Consider the following 17,092-nt stretch of genomic DNA (forward strand, 5'->3'; position numbering starts at 1 on the left):
ATTATCGGACACCGATATTATTGTGCATCCCTAATTTTTTGTACTTTTTTATTTTCTTGACCTTCTAAACTATGCATATTTTTACAGTAGTATCCATTCATTTATTTTATGGACTGTTTTTTATTTTTTATAGTTGGGTTTACTAGATTTTATGTGTATAATAGTGTGCTAGAGGAATGAAGTTGATTGGATTGGGTAGGATTTTTTTGTTGATGTTGTTGTTGGTGAAAACTAGGCTAATGTATTGAGCTAGGCAGTTTTAGATGATGCAAAAAGTTTGACAAACACTACAGTTCTTCATTTCTAAGGAGGTCAGCACAATTTTATTAATTAACTTGAAATTAATATTACTGCTTAAAGGCTAAAAGCCCCAAAAAATATACTTAAAAAAAAATAATATATATATATATATATAATGCGGCCTATTAGTTCGTTGGCACAATTAAGCATGTGCACCAATTCGTGGCCTCAAATTATCATATTGTACGCACGTTGTATATGCATGTTGACGCCACAAGTTTATTGTATCATGTCTGAGGCTCATAAAAGTCTGTAGTGGTAGACAAAATGCTTACCATATTTTCGTAGTTTTTTCCCCCGCTTCATTTTAGCCTCATACGACACCGCTTTCCTGGCGCCTGACACCGTTCTCACTCAGAATCTCGCGAGATCTTAAGTTCTATTACGTCATTTTCGTGTCGGTGGGTTAACCGTTTTGTTTTGTTTTGTTTTGTTTGTTCCCCACAGCAAACTATTCCTCGAGGACGATTATTCCGTGTTAGCTAGCGACAGGCAACATTTTAGTGATCGCTCCCACCCCAAAACGGGCGCGGCATTACGTAATTATTTCTCGACAACTTTAGCTTGTGACGCCATAATGTCGTTTGTAACAAAGGCAAAATATCCGGCCAGCGCGCGTCCTTATACAAAGCTCGCTCCCAAACGCATCTCATGCGGTCTCTTATTATTTGGGAGCGTCACCTGTCCATGGGAATCATGGCCAGTCTTAAGGGCGAAACCAAGAAGGAAGCCAAAATGAGGATACGCGCCTTCCCTGTAAGTATGTGACAGCCAATTCCCTGACAGTTTAAAACAACAACAGTGCAAGCAGGTTCTCCACTGGCATGTGAAAAAAGAATACAATACCGGCACTGTGACAAGCGAAAGCTGCCACAACAGGACCAACGCCATGTCAGCCACATTCGTGAGTTGTCGCTTCTGACAAGACAAACTGGACAACATATTGAATTGGCTTGCGGGACAAGAGCATGAAGAGAACCAGAAAAATAAGGATAACACGCTAAGATGCAATAAAAGTGCTGTACAATCAACCAATCAATCAGGGAACAGGTTATTATTATTTTTGCCGTACAAGAATAAAGTTTGCACATCCACTACAGGAGGTGACAAAGTTGGCGCTCCCATTGTTAGTGTGCACAAAGAGTTTTAGCTCCTCTGCATAGGTGTAATTTTATAGACAAACGAATGATACTATTTATAGTCGCGGCGGAGAGTTGGGGGAGGAGTGGGAACACAAAATAATAATAATTGTTCTTCCTGGGGGGGGGGGGGGGGGGCGTAATAAAATCTAATTGAGAAGCAGTGTCTTAAAAAAAAAATCATCAATTTAACCCATCTACTGAACTGCAGTGTCCTTACATTAATTAATCTTTGTCAAATGGTGTGAAACTTTGATACTTTGTTGTAATATGGATCAGAATGGTGGACAAGTGGTTTGCATGCGTGCCTCACAGTTTGAAGGTTTGGGCTACACATCTCAGCTCTGGCCTTGTTGTGTGTGTAATCTGCATGTTTGCTTGAGTGGGCTTCCTCCTTGCACAGTCCAAATGAATGCTTGTTAAATTAAGATTCAGCTGGGATAGGTTTCAGGGCTCACCCCATGACTCATAATAAAGTCAGCCTGTATAGAAAATGTTTGGATTGATGTTCTAAATATGGACCATTTACAATTGTACGTTTTTTTTAATAGTCAAACAGCGCATGATTGGCCAAGTGCTTTTAGCTGAATCAAAAGTGTCCAATTTACCTTGAAAATGGCTGAATTTAGCTTAGCAGGTTTAAAAATAAACTTTCTTCATTTGTCTCAGGCTGCAGCGCTTCCTCATCAAGCCCTGTGGCACCCTCTAGGGGAGGCGAAACACACACATACTGAAAACAGCTGGTTTAGCATATTGAGCCATGGCCTACTTTCGTAATTTCAATCGGTTTCACTAATCCATTATAGATGACAATGGATGAGAAATATGTGGAGAACATCTGGGCCCTGCTGAAGAATGCCATCCAGGAGATCCAGAGGAAGAACAACAGTGGGCTGAGTTTCGAGGAGCTGTACAGGAATGCGTACACCATGGTGCTCCACAAGCACGGCGAGAAGCTCTACGCAGGTCTGAGGGAAGTTGTCACGGAGCATCTCATCAACAAAGTAAATAATATCCATGTGAATTTTGGTATAACCCCCGGTGTTGATTAATTCAGCATATTCCTTTTACAGGTACGACAAGATGTCCTCAAATGTCTAAATAACAAATTTCTGCAAATCCTAAATCAAGAGTGGAATGATCATCAAACTGCCACCATCATGATCAGAGACATCCTCATGTACATGGTAGGGAGGCAGCATAATGTAATGTCACTTTTCTTTTCTTTTGTCCGTGGTGTGGTCCTCACGCTCACTCACAAACACTCCAAACAGTGGTGGCGGGGTTTTTTTATGATGCTTTTATCGGATTAGTATGTTTTCATTCTTCTTGTACTATGGCAAAAAGATTTATGTTTTTGTATTTACAGCTTGGCCAATCTTGAAGTGTTTTGTTTTGTGGGGCAACTTAAATTTATTTGTAGCCGGCTGCGTTTTGTCTAATTGTCGGTGTGACAGTTCTATTTTAGATAAAACTATGACATACATACATACAGTATAGCAGTGGTTCTTGACCTTTTTTTCAGTGGTGTACCCACTGAAATACGTTTTCAGCCAAGTACCCCCTAACCAGTGCAAAGCATTTAAGATTAACTTTAAAACTCGTGGTGTCTCTAGAACTATTTGGAGATATATATATATATATAACAAAAAATAAAATAAAAAAATGTTTTGATAGATTTTATTGTCTATCTATAATCTTTTTTTTTTGTTCAAATTTGATATGACCCTTTGAGTATGTTGTGGAATCTTGTATAAGCCATTTCTGCTTCATTCCCTCCTTACACTGTTTTTAAATTGTGCTAAATAAAATAAAATAAATGAAATTGAAGTAATAAAATAATTACCTTCATTGTAAATAAAGATTTGCTGTGAAAGACCAAGCACTTTATACACACTCTAAAAACAGTTGGGTCAAAAATAACCCAGATTGGGTCAAAAATAGACCGACCTAATTTTTTTAATTAAAGATTTGCTGTGAAAGACCAAGCACTTTATTCACATTCTAAAAACAGTTGCGTCAAAAATAACCCAAATTTGGATTTTAAAAAAATGGACCAACCTTACTTTTTGAATTCTTCAACTTAGATTCAATTAATAACCCACAAAGCAACCCAAAAATTGGGTTACTTTATGCATTTGACCCAACATTTTGGGTTAATTGAATAACCCAATTGAATTGAGTTGAAAATGAACCAACCTATCTATTTTAATTACTAGCCCAAAAAGCTCAAGGGTCAAATTAAATAAATAACCCAAAAAACAACTCTTCTTTTTTTTCTATTTTTTTTGTGGGTTACTTATTTGACCCAATTTGTGGGTGGTTAAATGGTTATCGCAGTTGAATTGACTAAAAAATGAATCGACCCAACTTTTTGAGTTATATAACTGAAAATGTTGGGTCAAATTAAATAAATAACCCACAAGGTCTGGTTTGTTTTGTGGGTTAGTCATTTGACCCAACTTTTTGTGTTAAAGCAACACTAAGGAACTTTCAGTTAATGTTGATTCTGGCGGCGCCATATGGACAAAAGTGGTAATGTTATGCCTGAAGGAAGACCACATTTCCCATGAGGACAATTGCATTGCGTCATTTTTTTGTGCGGCATTCAAATTGACTTCTAAATTACGTCTTTGTAACGAAAGGGTAAAGAGGAGTAACGTATGCCTTAAAGCATTCAGAACATTTGTAGGTACCATTCAACTAGTTTTAAGTCTATGTTTCATCAGAGTTTTGAAAATATTTTATTAAGGTTGAAAAGTTCCTTAGTGATACTTTAATTGAGTTTAATTGGGTCGAAAATGAATCAAGCACACTTTTTGAGTCATTTAATCAAAAAAAAAAAGTGGTCCAAATTAAATTAGCAACCTACAAAGCAACCCCATGATTTGGGTTGTTTTGTGAAATTTTCATTTGTCCCAACCTTTTTGGATTAGTTGAATAACCCAAAAAGTTGGGTCTGTCCCTTTTTGACCCAATTTGAGTTCATTTTGACCCAACTGTTTTTATAGTGCACGGAATACGCTGTGCTCTCTGATTCCAGGACCGAGTTTATGTTCAGCAAAACAGTGTGGAGAACGTGTACAACCTCAGTGTTATCGTATTCAGAGACCAGGTGGTCCACTACAGCTGCATTCGGGAACACCTATGGCAGACGCTACTGGACATGATCAAACGAGAGAGGAGGGGGGAAGTTGTAGACAGGTATGGAGGAGTATTTGGGATTACCTGTAGGTAGCCAATGATGGGATAAATGTGAGGTCCCATACATTCCATGGAAGGCAGCACTTCATGTACTACACTGATTTGTGCATCCAGCTAAACTCAATCCAGCTATAGACTTTAACATGATAGCAGGGGACTGATAGAAGGGGAGACATGAGCCTTGCTGATTATATCATGGTTAGAGGCGGATTATGTAAATGTATTTAATTTTTGCTATTTATGACTGAACAGGCACACTCCAGCGACCCAACTATTTCCTGCTCAGTGCCTCTGGGCTGTAACGTTCCCCGCCCGATACTCCAATGACCCAACTTCCACATGTGCTAGTCTGTGCCTTGTATTAATGTGGACCTGTTTGCTGAGGATTTTTATTTTTTTCCCCAAATCCATTGTGCTCCCCTTAGAGGATCCTAGTTTGGTCTCTGTCAACCCCGCCCCCCACCAAGTTGGTCATTGTTTTTCTATTTTTCTTGGACGAGCTGTCTGTGCCATTTCGTACAGAAGACTTCTATTCGATTCTAATTTCCTTAATCGATACGATTTCGATTCACAAGAGTTCAGTTCGATTTGATTTAGATTTTTTTCCCGATTCAATTTGATTCACATGGATTCTAATTTCCTCAATCGATTCGATTTCGATTCACAAGGGTTCAGTTCGATTTGATTTAGATTTTTTTCCCGATTCAATTTGATTCACTTTGATATTGATTTATCATGGAACATCAAATTTTCTGAAACATTAAGGACATAATAAAAACTCTACAAACATAAAAATTCTGAATTGAGTTGTGCGGAGGCAGTAATTGGTTAAATTATTTTGTTTATCAATGAAAGTAACACGTGTTATAATCATTTAAGTGTTACGCGGACATCGACATCAGCAAGGATGAAATGAAAATATTTTCATAATTCTAATTCAATAATTGTAAATATAAATTAAAACGATTCTGAATTGTCTTCAAGTGCAATAAGTCAGCTCTTTTATAAATAAGAAAATATTTTCAAATTCATGTGAAAAGGAAATTTCAGCAAAACAGTAAGATACAAAAAATGTGGCCTTTAAAATTCTATTTTCTTATGAAAATATGGGAAAATTAGATATTAAAATAATCGATTTATGGTTTCATGAATCAATATCAGGCTCAAAAAGGTAAATCTATTTGATTATTATTTTTTAAACCCAGCCCTAATCTATAAGCATGTTCCTATTAGGGTACTGCCCGAAGGCATTATTATTGACTGGAAACATTTGAATTACAGGGGATCCATCAGAAACACCTGCCAGATGCTGATGGTCCTCGGCCTGGACAGCAGGATCGTATACGAGGAAGACTTTGAGCGTCCATTCTTGGAAATGTCAGCCGAATTCTACCAGGTGAGAGTCCCTTCCGGGTGCCCGTGTCCTCTTCAGGGTACCCGGTGTCTATAAAGTAATACCCCATATTGGCCCGCTTAGATGGAAAGCCAAAGGTTTCTCGCAGAAAACAGCACCAGCATCTACATTAAGAGGGTGGAGGCCAGAATCAATGAGGAAATCGAGCGCGTCAAACATTGTTTGGACAAGTCGACGGAGGATTCCATCGTCAAGGTGGTGGAAAGGGAGCTGATAACGAAACACATGAAAACCATAGTGGACATGGAAAACTCCGGCATGGTCCACATGCTCCAGAATCACATAACGGAAGGTCGAGTAACCCTGGAAAATATTTCACATATAATCTATGATACTTATTCTTTTTCTGCTCACTTCTGCCCACAGACCTTTTGTGCATGTACAAGCTGTTCAGCCGTGTGCTGAATGGCCTAAAAACCATGTGTGATTGTATGAGCTTGTACTTGAGAGAGCAGGGCAGGGCTCTCGTGTCAGAAGAAGGAGAGAGCAAAAACCCAGTCGACTATATCCAGGTATACAAATTGGGGAAGGAAAGGCCACATACTGGAAAATATCTAGGGATGCACCCATGTAGTGTTAATTTTATCCGCCATTTTAAAATTTAGTCTGTTTTAGTCCACTTTCAATCAGGCTTGTTGTTGTTTTTATCATAGTTAGTGAACCTCATCTCGTTTTTATTTAGTCAATTTTTCGTCGACTATAACGCTAGTATTTTAGTCTTGACTTTAGTCCAAGAAAACATAATAATGATCTAGTTTTAGTCAACAAAAACTGTCAACGTCTTAGTCTAGTTTTAGTCAGGACAATCATTTTACTCCTTGTATATTTTTTGTCTGCAGATTATGTTGAACATTTCGGATCTAAAACTATTTTACATTAAAAAAAATTATCATCTTTTTGATGAAGAACAACTTCACACACAGTTACAGTATATCAACAAGTGACTACTATGGCTCCATGCTATGAGCTAATTTAGACAGCATTAGTTAGCGGTCGGGTTTAACATTATTGTTGGAACGTTATAGTCATTGGATTAATATTACTATAATTTACTTCTTCTTTTTTAAGCTTTCACTGTGAATCCACTTCCTGTCTGTCCCGTGTGTTTGTGCACTCGGTTGCTGCAGATTTGAAAGGGGGTGTGTCTCTATGCGTCACATGACAATGTCACAGTGACAGATTAGCAGACACGATTTTACAAAATCATATAATTTCCGTCTCATCTTTGTTCATGAACTAAAATGTCCATAGATTTTAGTCCAGTTTTTAACTCATTTGCTCCCAAAAACGTATAAATACGTGTTTTTTTGTTTTTATGCTAGAGCATACATAAGGCTTTGATGCAGCTTCTGAACTGAAGAGGGACGCTTGAATAATTGTAGTTATTACAAAAACGGCCAGCAGGTGGCAGTAGAGTATAAGAGATCAACCAGGGCTATGTTGTAACAAGCTGTTTTAAACAGATTTGTGAATAATGATCAAACGTAGATGAAAAAGACTCCAGTAAAACAACCGGGAGCGAAGGGGGTTGCTTCAGTGAAAATGGCTGCGAGTGAATGAATTAATCACGTGAAGTACGTTTTCGTCTCGTCTTCATTAGTCGACGAAAATGTATACTGATTTAGTCCCTGTTATTGTTTATTAGGGTTTTAGTCTATTTTTAGTTCGGTGAAAAATGTGCGTTGACGAAAATTATTTTTCTTTAGTTTTCGTTGACGAAATTAACACTACACCTATGCTACTTTTCTAGCAGTATTTACATTGGAGTACTTGCTGAGAAGCATTTCAGTTCTAAAATACAACTGGCAGGACAACTGATATGTTACATTATAACACCATCACTTCTTTTTACTCTAGTTTCTGTTCTTAAAATGAAGGGCAGGTTCCTTTTTATGAGGAGAAGCTTCCCCGCATTATCATAACCTGCGAGCGGAGCGCTAAATGCATGCGTCCCTGGAGGTTGCGCTCGTTTGCATATATTAGCTCTAGAATTTCCACAGACTATCCAAGTAACTATCATAATTGATTTAATAAGCCATTTAATCTTTGAGACAAGCATATGTTACTGGGAGGATTACTCAGACAGCCTCCGGGGCGGAGGAGGAGACGAGGTTTGAGAAATTCTGTTTAGCGTACTTCTCGCTACTGAAACTCGTGGGGGGAGGGACCATCTCTGTTATCATTTAGCATCCATTTTGCAGAGCTTAAGTTACAGTCAATTTGTGTGTTATCTATGTTTACCTTAAAGGAACTTTTCAACCTTAATAAAATATTTTCATAACTCTTCTGATGAAACATCGACTTAAAACGAGTTCAATGGTACCTTTGCCCATGGCCTGAGAAGGGATCAGTATAATTTTTACTAGCACTAAGCAACTTTGAGGAGGATGGTAGGAACACTGCCACACAAACTACAAATGTGCTGACTGCTTTATGGCATACGTTTGAAGAAACAAAAAAGAAAAAGGAAGCTACCTGGATAAAAAGACAGTCAAAGATCAATATTGGCCCAGATTTCACTTGCTGGCGTGAGCTTAAAAAACGCCGCAATGCGCTTGTCCTCATAGGAAATGTGGTCTTCCTTCAGGCATAACATTACCGCTTTTGCCCATATGGCACCGCCATAATCAATGTAAACGGAAAGTTCCTTAGTGTTGCTTCAAAGTACTTCCACACGCCAAACGTTGCTCCAGTGTCGTATTATTTGGTACGACTCCAGACAGTGTCATCATCCGTAAAAATATCTCTGTTCCGGTTATATGTTAACAAAAATCGAATCTTTTGTGGTAGTTTTGATAACAAAATAAAAAATACATTTTATCCGAAAATGTAATACAGAAATGTTTTAGTAGCCGGTACACACCAAATTCCACGCAGAAGTGATGTAGTTTATACAGTGTGTTCTGCGTCTTTGTGGCACGGTTTATGTGACATCACTACAGTAGATCCTCTGTATTTATGATTCATCAGATCTAGAAAGTCTGACTAAAGCCTAATCATAAGAAAACCGTAGGAAATATGTAAATCCAAATAATCGGTTCCAGAGTCCGTTTGAAATAAAGACTAATGAAGTGGATAAATGAAGGTTAAACATACAATTTTACTGAAGAATCTTGATGGCAAATGGAAGACACAATAAAGGGAAAGAAAAGAGCCATTGTTATTTCTTGAATTCGCTCATGTTTTTAATCTTCTATTATGCGATCTTACCTGAATTTTGCAGAGCAGGGCTCAAGGGTTGTTGCCTTGATTTGTTAAATAAAGTGCCTTGCCGTCTGTTGAACCCTCTTTACTCAACTTATGAAACGCTTCAGATGAATGTGCATCAATTCCGGTAAATTAATGGCCGAGCCATGTGCGTTTTTTGGGAGGGACCAAAACCGTGGGCCTGCTCTAAAAATTACTTTCCAGTGATGGGACATTGTAATTTTCTAAGAATCTTTTAGAGAGAACACACTCAAGAGATTTATGGAAATACAATTTTCCATACATGTTTCTTGATTATTGTGAGAAATCATCGATCAGTGTTTTCACATAAATAAATATATTTTATTAATAAATATATGGAGGTATTTTTGAGCAAATTTGTTTATTTAGAATCAAAAGTGTGTATCAAACTGGTAGCCCTTCAGATTAATCAGTACACAATAAGTAGCTCACAGTTTGAAAAAGGACGGTGAGGCCAAGCTTTACGACAGAATTCTGTTGTCATGGCGGCAAGCATAATCTCATTAACCTCTGCTAGCGCTGTAGTGAAGTCACAATTAATTAATATTTGTATGAAAAACACGTTTAGCCTGTCAACATAAAACAATCATTGAAAATGTATGGCGGTAACTGAGCGTGAAATGTTCAAATTCAAAACATGACTTTGTTCATGCTTTTGAAAAAAGACCACTGCCGGAAATGGAAATGATAACTCAAGTATGTTCTGTTTCCTCCCTAACAGGGCCTGCTGAACCTGAAGATGCTGTTTGACCATTTCCTCCATGAGTCTTTCAACAATGACAAACTATTCAAACAAACCATAGCCGGAGACTTTGAGTATTTCCTCAATCTCAACTCCCGCTCACCGGAGTACCTCTCGCTCTTCATCGACGACAAACTTAAGAAAGGAGTCCGAGGGGTAGGTCGTTAGAAGTATCACACATCCTTTATCCGGAAAACGCGGGTGTGTCATTCTTTTTCTCTTTGGCACCCTTGTTAAGTTGACAGAACATGAGGTGGAGTTGATTCTGGACAGGACCATGGTGCTGTTCAGGTTTCTGCAAGAGAAGGATGTGTTTGAAAGGTACTACAAGCAGCACCTGGGCCGGAGACTGCTGAGCAACAAGAGCGTCTCGGACGATTTGGAGAAGAGCATGATCGCCAAGCTCAAAGTAAGAAGGTCGGTTGTCTTAACATCACTGGTCCAGTCTTTGGGCTCATCGTCTTTTGCTCTTCGCAGACAGAATGCGGCTGTCAGTTCACCTCAAAACTGGAGGGAATGTTTCGAGATATGACCATCTCCAACACCACCATGGATGAGTTCAGGCGACACGTACACGTCACGTCGGTAAGACCCTAAAATAGGATTTTAGATTTAAGTCTACTCTAAATATGTTCAACATCCTGCAAACTGATTTCAGAGGTTTTTTTTCCCCTCAATACCTTATACATGTTGGATAATAATTGCTGAAAAAGTGCCAATTATGTGAGACTAAATTATGGAGCTATAGAGTACCGTTTTTGACTATAACTATTCTATATTATAAACACTATACTAGTGGAACCAAATCAAATCGTCCTATTGTCATATCGAACTGTCCTTGAATTGTTTCGCACCCCACATACCGAAAACCGTATCAAATCGTCTTTTCTAGAGTGCCCCTACAAGTTAGGTATTATTACGTAGCCCATTTCTCCCACTAGCTAGCTTTGCTTACACCCCGAAAATTCATTCCCCCTGGACGCCACAATCTACACAACTGCTTGATGTTATTTAAATTCCAAAGTGTGGGGGTGAAGGCGCGGATGAGCCGACTGCCTGTCTGTCCTGTCTATCCCATGAGCTATTGGTGGCTACCGCAGGCATAAAAGAAGATGCTAGGCGACGTAGCATTCATTTTTGAGCAGGGTGTGGTTTCGCACATTCAGCAGATATGCCCAATGTGTTTGAAAGCTTAGAGGGATACTTGACTATTTAGGCATTGTCAGCAGTAAAAAGATAATATTTTGTCTATCATTAGATAATGTCATTGTTTTTTTAACTTTATTTTTCTTCATGTACCAATCATGGCTCAGTTTGCTAACGTCGCATGACCAAACCCAGAAAACAATTGAACCGTGATTGTTCGTTACCTGAGCTCTGAGCACCTGTGATGTTATTTTCAGTCGACAGTAAGTGGAAAAATTTGTTTTTAAAGGTCTTGTGTGTTTGTTTGTTTGTTTATTGACCATATAAACAAGTAACAGAAAAATAAAAGATTTAAAAGAAGAAAAGCCTTATACTGCCATCATTAGTCACGGATTACATGTTGAAAACGGCGTAGGAAGGAGTTGAAAACGTATCCAGTCCTACTCCTCGTTCTTTTGTATGTTTTGACTTATTTCATTATTGATACAATAATAGGTTAATACATTTCAATGAAAGAAAACATGTACGTAAGCCTAAATTAATCATATCCTCATATACTCACACCAAAAAAATTCATTACACTCATACCGATACATCTAAAAAAATCTACAACATTTCTGCAACTTTACCAGCTCATGTCTGATTTAAGTAATCATGTTGAACTTTGCTTTTAAACATTTTTTAAACCCAGCAAGTGACTGACATCTTTTCAGGTCAGGACCAAAATTATTCCACAATAACACCTTTTACAGAAGCACACCTTTGCTTAATATTTGTTCTTGTTTAGATTTTTTTTTTGTATAGACACTTGTACCCCTTATGTCGTAAGGACTCTTTCTAATTTCAAACAGTTTCTGAGTACTGTGGCAGAGTAGATTGCTGTGTACTTTGTACATTATTTGTGCTATTTTAAACTCAACTAAATCAAAAGTTATTGTATTTAATTTAATAAATAGTGAATTCGTTGGTTCTGTATATTTTGATCGATTTATAATTCTTATGGCTCTTTTTTTAAAACCGGGTCAGTATTTATTTTATTGTATTTTATGTATGTATTTTTGTACGTGTTCATGTATTTTATTAATTATTAATTGTACATGAAAAATAATGACATTAATCCTAGACAAAATATTAACTTTTTATTGCTGAAAATGGCTAAATGAGTCAAGTATCCTTTTAGACTACGGCTTTATTTTTCATGATTTTTAAGTCATTCTTTGTGATACTATTTTGATACTGTTTTTTTTTTTTAAGATTTCAAAGACATTTTCACTTTACAGGGACTTTAAATATGACATGTATCGCTATGAAAAATAAAATGTGATTACTGATTATGAGTAGTATATGTATCATGACTGTGTTCAATTAAATGTGTCAAATCTCTGCCCCTTTAGGCTTCTCTATGTGGTGTGGACCTGACTGTCCGAGTCCTCACGACCGGTTACTGGCCAACACAGTCGGCGACGCCCAGATGCACCATCCCCCTTTCCCCTCAGCACGCTTTTGAGGTGTTCAGGAGGTAATACTTGTTGAACTGACACGTTACCAGATTTCAGTCAGTAGGCTACACTTTTTTTTAGCGGCTTCTCCTCGTCAGGTTTTACCTGGCCAAACACAGTGGTAGGCAGCTCACGCTACAGCATCACATGGGCGGAGCAGACCTAATTGCAACTTTCTACGGCACTTTGAAAAAAGTGAGCGTCCAATGCAACTTCTCAGCTTGTTAGGGGATGTTTCGCAGGAGGTTGTGTTAAAATGCCTCAACTCTTGTGTCCAGGACGATGGTTCCGAAGCGAGTATGGGCGGTGCCCAAGCGAGCGGCGCGAACTCCCGCAAGACCATTCTGCAGGTGTCCACCTTCCAGATGACCATCCTCATGCTCTTCAACCACAGAGAATGTTACACGTTTGAGGTTTGCTGCAGCGAAAGCATAACGTTTGATCAAGACTATATTTGCAATGCATTTTCTTTTTCAAAGGAGATCCATAATGAGACAGATATTCCCAGATGGGAGCTAGTGCGGGCGTTGCAGTCTTTGGCCTGCGGGAAGCCCACGCAGCGAGTTCTCACCAAAGAGCCAAAGTCCAAGGAGATTGAAAACGGACATTTGTTTACAGTCAATGACCAGTTTACTGCCAAAGTACACAGAGTCAAAATACAGACAGGTGCGTACATGACAAGACACAGACGCAACCCCTGCACTATTTATAGCGGCGATTCTCAACTGGTTGGTCGGGACCCCTAAGAGAACCGTTTTAGGGTGGGATTTGGAGAGGTAGAACTAAATCAGAGGGGCTCTCGGTTTTTGACGCTACCGACTTGTAATGGGCCGTTACCAAATTTTTAAATGCATTTCATGTCAGAAGACTTTGTTTTATTTTGAAGGTTAACATTTTGACAGGCTTGTAGCAGCATTTAACCCATTAAAGCCTAAAGTGCCTGGTAAAACATGCCTCTAAAACCTATGGGTGACGTTTGAATCACCCCCGAAAACCTGAAGTTTTCCTGGAAATTCAACAATATTAAAAAATAATTGATATGTCAGCTCCTGGAGCAGATAGAAACATAATTCCGAAAACATTTTAGAGCTTACACACCTGTGGCGTTCACACAAACCTAAGTTTATTATTATAAATCTATTTTAAAAAAATCAACAAACAAATGACGCATCTGCGGGTGTATAACTCCAAATTAATTTTCCTTCTACACTGCAGCGCAGTTGTAATAACCTCGGGGTAATTATTCGTCGTCCATTCCGTTACAAAGCCGACGAAATTCCTCCCGCACCGTCGTCAATCGCGTCATTCATTTAATAACTCGCGAATCTGCATCAACCATAAAGGCTGGAATAAAATTCCAGGTCATGTTATGAGGCCCACGTCACCCTATCGTGCATATTCTGATGCATTTCATCGTGTGCCAAGATATTTTTTTTACATGCACCTACTTCATTCATCCTTTTAAAAAAATATGATACACGTTACGTGCACGTTATCAAAGTTTTGTTTTTTTGCAATGCACATTTTTCATTGTTCACTTCTGTCCAAGTGGGTTGCGAGTTGTAACTTATGGGCTCGACTCACGGGAGGCGACAAACGACAGCGAAATACGTACCTCGTCGCCTCGCAGGTCTCAACACACGGAACGCGATAAGCAGCCGCGACGGCGGCGGCAACATACGTCACTCTCGTGTTACAACAGATTTGATTGTCTATTAAAATTGGAGGGAATCTAAACCTTTTCATTGTAACGTAAACACAGAAATTTCACTACAGTACGTAATTCCAGTATGAAGATCCATCCATTTAACTATTATTATTATTATTATTATTATTATTATTAACTGTTACAAAAACGGTAAAGAAAACTTACCAACCTGTACCAACAAGCTCTCATGCACCGGCCTTTTTGTTGACGTCACAGAAATGATTGTGTGAAGTATCGTACAAAATGATTGATGTTTTTTTTTTTTTTTTTTACAAAATGATTAACGCTGCTAAAATTATCTCACCCATTTTGGATAGCCCACTGTGTAGCATGCCCTGCGTTCATTGGCTCATCAATGAAACATTCGCTGATTGATTGAAGCCTCGGCGACAGCGACAAAAGTTGAACATGTTTCAACTTTATAGTATCGCGTGGATTTTTCACATGCACGAATGTCGCGTGTCGCCGTGGGGGACGGGGGAAGGCGATTTTCGCCTTGTCGCCCTGCTTCCATAGGAAATGAATTGAGAGCGAGCGACGTTGCCTCTCGTGTGCAGAGCCCATTAGTCACAAGAGGAAAATGGAGGTTCCAGAGTGACAGAGCACACTACCCACACCCACAAATAGATGTTTGACGTCTATAGCCGTCAGTGGCAGTGAATGAGTTTAATATTGTATTAGTTACATTTTTAATTCATTAGTGTATAGGGATCCATCCCAATACTGAAGTGAAGCCACAATTACAGTAAATATAGGCTATTAAAAAATACTACCCTGGTTGGTAACTGTGCGTGCCTACTTGTGCCACGTGACTATGAATTGCATTTTGGGACCATCTTAAAAATTTATTTTAGCTTAAGATTCAAATTTAAAAAACTAATCTATTTTAGTCCAAGAAACATAATTGTATTCGTCTAGTTTTAGTCAACAAAAAATGTAAACGTTTTAGTCAGGACAGTCATTTTACCCGTGTATATTTTTTGTCACTTCACACACACAATTACAGTATCTGAACAAGTGGCTACTATGGCTCCATGCTACAAGCTAGTAAATTAGCCAGCATTTGTTAGCAGTCAGATTAATATTATTGTGGGAACGTAATAGCCATTGGATTAAAGTTATATCATAATTATCATTAACTTTTTTTTTCTTTTTACCTTTCACCACGAATCCACCTCCTGTCTGCCCCATGTGTTTTTTTTAGTTTTTTGTTTTTTTTACCTGCCCCATGTGTTTGTGCATGTTGCACTTGCTAGCTGCAGATTTGAAAAGGGGTGTGTCACTGTGTCACATGACAGTGATTAGCAGAGACAAGAGTTTACAAAAACATGTCATTTTCGTCTCGTCTTTGTTCATGAACTAAAATGTGCATAGATTTTAGTCCAGTTTTTATTAAGTGGAGTACATTTTCGTCTCGTCTTCATTAGTCGACGAAAACGCATACTGGTTGATTTGGTCCCAATTTTTGTTTACTAATGAGGGTTTTAGTCTTGTCTAGTTTTCGTCGGGTGAAAAAAAATGTGTTGACGAAATGAACACTAACGTCAACTTGTACCCTGTGTTTCCTAGTCGCTGCTAAACAAGGAGAGTCCGACCCAGAGAGGAAAGAGACGCAGCAGAAAGTGGATGACGACAGGAAGGTTATGATTGAGGCAGCCATAGTGCGCATCATGAAGTCCAGAAAAAAGATCCAGCACAACGTCCTGGTGGCCGAGGTGAATATTTCCTCTCCTTGTGTTGACATAGTTAAAATTGCCTTTTTTTTTTCTTTTTTTTTTACATGTTGTGACTTGGGTGTTCTCAGGTGACTCAGCAGCTGCAGGCGCGCTTCCTCCCCAGCCCCGTTGTCATCAAAAAGCGCATAGAGGGACTTATAGAAAGGGAATACTTGGCAAGGACCCCAGAGGACCGTAATATGTACACCTACATCGCATAGAAGGGGGGCTGTGCAGAGGGCGAGGATGGACCTTACAACTACACCATACAACAAATGGGAAAGAGATCTACACGGCTTCCAAAAACCAAGGGAGCTGCTTCATTCTTTCACCCCGAGAGATGAGACTGACCAATGTGAAAATATGAATCTGCACCTTATTTTTTGATGTTTCAATCTGTACAGAAAATAATTTATTTTAAAAATGTTGATTGTTACAAAAGGAAAATAAAGCGTATAAAGGCTCAATTGCTCATAATTTAAATACGCTGAAGCCAGTTTCATTTTAGATAGTTGAATTTCTAAAAAAAATAATAATAATTCAGCTTGATGCTCACAAGGTAAATGTTTGATAATTGATCTGGAAGTGCACGTTGTTAAAAATGAGTATAATTACAAAAAAAACTAACAAAATAAATAAATAAATTGAAACCTGGAGCCATATGTGAATATTTTTTCAGCAGTTTTTGAATTTTTTGTAAAACTGGGTTTGCTTTTTTTTCCTCTTCATACTCTTCGTACTTGTTTCCACTCAAACATGTATACTGTCAAGACTAAATTGCCCATCATTAACGCTCACAAGGTAAAGGTTTGATAATTGATATCTGGAAGTGCACGTTGTTAAAAATGAATATAATTACACAAAAAACCTAAACAAAAATAAATAAATTGAAACCTGGAACCATATGTGAAAATTTTTTCTGCAGTTTTTGAATATTTGTAAAACTTTTTTTTTTACTCTTCGTACTTGTGTTTTCACTCAAACATGTATACTGTCA

The 17,092-nt window shown here is 38.3% G+C and overlaps 2 protein-coding genes across 4 annotated transcripts in view; one reads left to right on the forward strand and one right to left on the reverse strand.

Annotated features, from left to right (window-relative positions):
- The window catches only part of mbnl1 (muscleblind-like splicing regulator 1), an 82,605-nt gene extending 81,885 nt beyond the window's left edge, over window positions 1-720 (reverse strand). For both annotated transcript variants that reach the window (XM_086073701.1, XM_086073693.1), the window contains exon 1: window positions 576-720. The gene's annotated coding sequence lies outside the window, so the exon portion shown is untranslated. The remainder of the gene's footprint in view (window positions 1-575) is intronic.
- LOC147180659 (cullin-3-B-like) lies at window positions 692-16,995 on the forward strand. 2 transcript variants are annotated; one of them, XM_086073663.1, is made up of 16 exons: window positions 692-1,056; window positions 2,246-2,443; window positions 2,513-2,626; window positions 4,483-4,643; window positions 5,925-6,039; window positions 6,121-6,349; window positions 6,424-6,569; window positions 10,007-10,183; window positions 10,266-10,436; window positions 10,505-10,612; window positions 12,568-12,692; window positions 12,771-12,867; window positions 12,951-13,085; window positions 13,152-13,338; window positions 15,950-16,095; window positions 16,185-16,995. In XM_086073663.1, the coding sequence occupies exons 1-16, from the start codon at window positions 952-954 to the stop codon at window positions 16,314-16,316; spliced, it is 2,346 nt and encodes a 781-aa protein (XP_085929789.1). In that variant the 5' UTR covers window positions 692-951; the 3' UTR covers window positions 16,317-16,995. The 2 variants fall into 2 exon arrangements, with proteins under 2 accessions (XP_085929789.1, XP_085929796.1); XM_086073670.1 differs by lacking the exon at window positions 692-1,056 and adding an exon at window positions 1,185-1,204 and having other exon boundaries at window positions 2,109-2,443.
- The last annotated feature ends 97 nt before the right edge of the window (window positions 16,996-17,092 follow it).

Source organism: Leptonotus elevatus, chromosome 1 (assembly GCF_054856555.1).
Source record: "Leptonotus elevatus isolate MCC_2025b chromosome 1, RoL_Lele_1.0, whole genome shotgun sequence".
NCBI classification, from domain to species: Eukaryota; Metazoa; Chordata; class Actinopteri; order Syngnathiformes; family Syngnathidae; genus Leptonotus; species Leptonotus elevatus.

Bases quoted from the DNA above. Each gene is read 5' to 3' on its own strand.
- LOC147180659 (XM_086073663.1), top strand. From the start codon at position 952: ATGCGGTCTCTTATTATTTGGGAGCGTCACCTGTCCATGGGAATCATG. The intron at 6,040-6,120 runs GTGAGAGTCCCT...TGGCCCGCTTAG, and splicing joins TGTCAGCCGAATTCTACCAG to ATGGAAAGCCAAAGGTTTCT. The intron at 12,868-12,950 runs GTGAGCGTCCAA...TCTTGTGTCCAG, and splicing joins TCTACGGCACTTTGAAAAAA to GACGATGGTTCCGAAGCGAG.